Here is a 5,008-nt window from a genome sequence, read left to right on the forward strand (position 1 = left end):
GCACAGTATGTTAATGTTTTATGCTGCACAGTATGTTAATGTTTTATGCTGCACAGTATGTTAATGTTTTATACTGCACAGTATGTTAATGTTTTATGCTGCACAGTATGTTAATGTTTTATACTGCGCACAGTATGTTAATGTTCGTTGAGTGACGGCTAAACCTTTTCGGTCCATTAGTTAAAGATGTTAGTTGCAGGTTACTCCACTAAATTAATGAAATTTTTCCTGTATTCTGCATTATAATAAAATATAATTTTAAAAAAATTGTGCAAACGTTCAGGTTATTAATATTGGTTTACCAATGAATGTTATTTTTCAGCCTGAAAGAATAGATCCTCCCGATCCAACGAAACCAGATTACGACATCAGAGCCGACGTATGGAGCTTAGGAATTTCACTGGTATGCTGAAGTGTGGTAAAATATTCGCTGCACTGTAACTAAAAGCATACTTGGCGTCTTGTAAACATTGCAGTATGACTAATAAATCGGCATTAATATATAATATTATATTATATTAATTATTAATTATATATAATAATTCATTATTCAGAGGCCAACCACTACGATTTATTCGTATTTTATGCGAATTTCGTTTGCATTTTGACCACTATGACCAGTTTGCAGACAATTACGATTTTTATTACGATCGAAAAAAAATCTTTTTTATGATAATTATTTCAAGTGTTTTGTTTCAGTGTTACATTGATATAACATGATTGAAAGTAACTACATGTATTTAGCAGCAAATATCAGTGTGAACTTGTCATTTTGGGTCTCAGAATGCAGGAAATTGCATCTCGGAATCAAAAATATTCTGGGGGGGGGGCATGCCGCATGCCTCGAACCCCCCTAGCATACTCGGGTCACTGCGTGACCCTCGGACTACACATTTCAGACATCCTCACTACAGTTTGCTCAGAAAAGTGTTGGCATCTTATTATTATATTATATTAAAATTATATAATACAGTGATGGGTGCTGCTTCAACATACACTGTAGTCTACTCGCAAATAACCCCCCTTTCCTGTGAAACTTGGAGTAAAGTAGTGTAAAGTCGTGAGATGACTTTCCCCCGCTGCAACACGTGGATTTCTCTCCCCTGTTGCGGATAGGTGGAGCTAGCGACGGGAGAGTTTCCATATGGCGACTGCAGGAATGACTTTGAAGTGCTAACAAAGGTGCTGCAGGAGGCTCCGCCACTGCTACCCAAGAACGCCGGCTTCTCAATCAACTTCCACTCGTTTGTACAAAGCTGGTAGGTTTTGTGACACGTTGGCTAGATTGCGGTGTGCAATTTCTGCGCGTTATTGCAATAGTAGTCTCGTGGTTAACGATTAAATAATTAAATGATTAATGGCGTAATAATATTATCAAAGAATTGAAGCCAGAAATACAATAAAATACAATGATTCAACATAATTTACGATCTCAACTTTGTCTCAACATGTCTAAAGTGTAGCACTGATTACACAAAGTTAAGCTGGGTTTACACTACTGACTTTATGTTGGCGAATTGGCAAATTGGGCCAACTTCCCAACTCAGAGTTGGCGAAAATAGAACATGTTCTAATCTCCCAGCTAGTTGCTATTGATCGGTAGATTGCGCAATTTTTGCGTTTACACTGCCGATTGTCGGTTGTATAGTTGCGAAGTTTGTGTAATTCACCAATTCGCCAACACAAAGTCGGTAGCATAAACTCAGCTTTAGTGACACACAAGACCTGTCACAGATAAGTTGATCCAACATCTATCGACATGTCATTGTCATTCGACGGCATATTTTTCGCTTTGCACGACATTTTCCCCCCTCTCCACACCGTTCCAGCCTCACGAAAGACTACCGGAAGCGGCCCAAGTACAAGCAGCTACTGCAGCATCCCTTCGTGAAACACTATGAGATGGCCACCGTCGATGCCGCGCACTGGTTTGCCGAGGTGATGCGCAAGACGGAAATTGCAGGCTACAGAGTGATGCGGGGCACACTTGTTCTGTGTTTCTGTGTGATTATATTGTGTCGCGCTGTTGTGTGTCCCCAGTAACACTCTTACGGATATCTCATATCTTGCCCACTTACTTCTTTTCTTGACTCCCACCACTGTGGGGTAAATGCAGTTCTAAGCAGAAATTACCTTATTATTGACAATACCTCATGCTCATGGCCATATATGGCTTCAAGTGTCTGAACAGCAATCGTTTAATAAATTAATGTCATCTGTTTTGTAGCGTTATCGCTTCAGCAGCCATACGGTCGGTCAAGTTCTGCTCCGAGTCCTACTCTCAATACCAGCATGGGTCGGCAACCACGGCCTCAGGGACTACCTGGTCCGATTCACAATATACATAAGCCACCTGACAGGTACGTACCACCACACTACGTGAGTGTCGAATACAGCTCTAGTACAGCCAGTACCTGGCCAGTGAATTTGAAAGGGGATGCTATTTTATTACTCTTGTTGTTCATGTGCACATGTGCTTGTCACAGTTTCAGGTGGTAAATAATTTGCATGTATTTTGCATCTCTTTATTATTCCTTTAATGTTTTAACACATAGCCAACAGATTTATGATGAAAAACAAACACAATTCACATATTTTTTGCTTAAATTTGGTACAGGGCAGAGTTTGTTGTGTGATGCAAGCAGCAGCACGTAATGATATGTTAGTGCCATGTTTGATCGGTTTCAAGGTATTTATAGCGATCCTATTTTTTTTGTAGTGCGGAGATCGATAGAAAACTTAAAGAAATTATGGAGCAGACCGGAATTTTAACCTGCAATGGAAATCAGGTCATTTTTCTTATCTATCCTTTGTCATCATGTTTTGTCTTTTAAAAAATAAAATTCAAAGAATGCAAAGTTTGTGGCTCACCACTTTTACTGTAGAAATGGAAATACAATTAGTGGCAGTGAACTTGATTTGAAATGTGTACATATGTAGAAGGTTATTCAGATTCGTTATCGACGTGTGTTTTTAGAAATATAAAGCGGACATCGCCGACTTAGAACTGCTAGGAGAGTTGGGTAATGGAACGTGTGGACATGTGGTGAAGATGCGGCATAAACCTAGCACTCAGGTCATAGCTGTCAAAGTAAGCACCATTGTGGCAGGCCTGTAGTCACAGGTGGGGAAACGGGAAGGGGTGTAGGCTTTCCTTGTTAGGTATACCATTATAATCCTTAATGATCTTTCTCCATATTACCTCGTCTGAGATGGTGTGACGTGACATTGTGTGTTAAATGTCAGTTTAAGTACAATACTCTGTTTTGGCATTTTTGTTTAATGTATGTTTGATTGAAAAGTATTTATCACCTTTATGATTGCTACCTGATAGGTATATTATAGGTATATATATGTATAATCTTACAGCAAATGCGAAGGTCGGGGAACAAAGAGGAAAACAAGAGAATAATCATGGATTTAGAAGTAGTTCTGAAAAGTCACGATTCACCATACATTGTCCAATGTGTCGGAGTGTTTGTGACAGATGTAAGTGATGAGTTTACAAAATAATATTTCACTGCAATTGATTTCTTTTATCGAGGATTGAAATTAACATTCTGGTAATGCTTTGTCAAACGGAACCAGAGATATGCCACCATGAGTTTGTAACGTTTTTCATATGCAGAAGGAACAATCTTTGCAAAACCACTGCCAATATAATTGTAATTCTAAATCATGAAAAAAATTTAAGCATTTCGGTGCAATTCTAAGTATCTTCAATGATGCGTTTCATTAGAAAAAGGCTATCCTTATTATGATTCGATATCCCTTTTATTCTGTTTTCCAGAGTGATGTATGGATATGCATGGAATTGATGGCTACATGCCTCGATAAACTCATGAAGCGATTAAAAGCACCTATCCCAGAAAAGATTCTTGGAAAGATGGCTGTAGCGGTGGGTAACCAATTTTAACTATATAAGATTACTAAAACAACCAATAATGTCCCTATATAAAATGCCATGTATTGGTTATCCGAGCCCGCATAATTCTGGTTCCAGATAAAAACGGTTTTTCACCAGTAGGAACAAATATTTGCAGTAAAAAATATCCATTTTTGTGCCAGAATGTGGAATAGAAGAAGGGGCTGACATGGGCTGACATTATTTTTGCAGATTGTAAAGGCACTACACTACTTGAAAGAAACACACGGGGTGATACATCGAGATGTAAAGCCCTCTAATATTCTTCTCGATTGGAATGGAACGGTAATATGGCTTCCGTCCCCAATCTTGCCTCAAGCCGTTCCAATGGGACTGTGATTTACATAAGATTAGTGTAATAATTTCCCCCAGTAAAGGGTCAAAGACTATAGATTATGAATTCTGTAAATCACATAATTTTAAAATGTGTATATGGAATGCAGTTTGCCTAACAAACATTTTATTGCTACTTGTTTATTACAGGTGAAGTTGTGTGACTTTGGTATCAGCGGTAGACTTGTCGATTCAAAAGCAAAGACAAGGAGTGCTGGTTGTGCTGCATACATGGCCGTAAGCTGCATGTAGTAGTAGTTGTATAATAGTATATGTAGTAATAGTAGTTGTATAATAGTATATGTAGTAGTAGTAGTAGTAGTAGTAGTAGGTGAGGACTTAAAACTAGGGTCCCTGTATACAGAGAGTTGCGCCAACTCAGGATTTGACGCCATGTTGTTTCCAAATGGATTCACACCGCTGCCGCTTAAGTACAGCGCTGTATGGATACGCTGTACAATATTCCGTAGTAATTAATTAGACTAATCGTGCTTCAATAAACTCAAAATTTACAGAGATTATAGCTAAGACATGTGTCTATGTGTATCTAGATTTCTAGAAATGTAACTCAAATTGTTCGCGCCATATGATAATTTAATTGTACACTTTCTTACGGCCATAGCCGTGCGTATCTATTTGGAAACAACATGTCGTCCAGCGACCACGTGACCGATAGTTTTCCGACTCGTCATGGCGCAACTCTCTGTATATAGGGACCCTAGGCATAACCACGTCGGTCATACCTCGTTG

At 38.8% G+C, this 5,008-nt stretch overlaps 1 protein-coding gene across 1 annotated transcript in view; it reads left to right on the forward strand.

The window, feature by feature from the left end:
* Positions 1-5,008, forward strand: part of LOC106810733 (dual specificity mitogen-activated protein kinase kinase 7-like) — an 11,211-nt gene that overhangs the window by 2,557 nt on the left and 3,646 nt on the right. The window contains exons 2-8 of the mRNA XM_014814173.1: positions 2,228-2,360; positions 2,720-2,789; positions 2,978-3,091; positions 3,370-3,489; positions 3,791-3,898; positions 4,118-4,210; positions 4,409-4,495. Coding sequence (XP_014669659.1) covers positions 2,228-2,360; positions 2,720-2,789; positions 2,978-3,091; positions 3,370-3,489; positions 3,791-3,898; positions 4,118-4,210; positions 4,409-4,495 — 725 coding nt within the window. The remainder of the gene's footprint in view (positions 1-2,227; positions 2,361-2,719; positions 2,790-2,977; positions 3,092-3,369; positions 3,490-3,790; positions 3,899-4,117; positions 4,211-4,408; positions 4,496-5,008) is intronic.

The sequence above is a fragment of the Priapulus caudatus genome, unplaced genomic scaffold (assembly GCF_000485595.1).
Source record: "Priapulus caudatus unplaced genomic scaffold, Priapulus_caudatus-5.0.1 Scaffold469, whole genome shotgun sequence".
NCBI classification, from domain to species: Eukaryota; Metazoa; Priapulida; class Priapulimorpha; order Priapulimorphida; family Priapulidae; genus Priapulus; species Priapulus caudatus.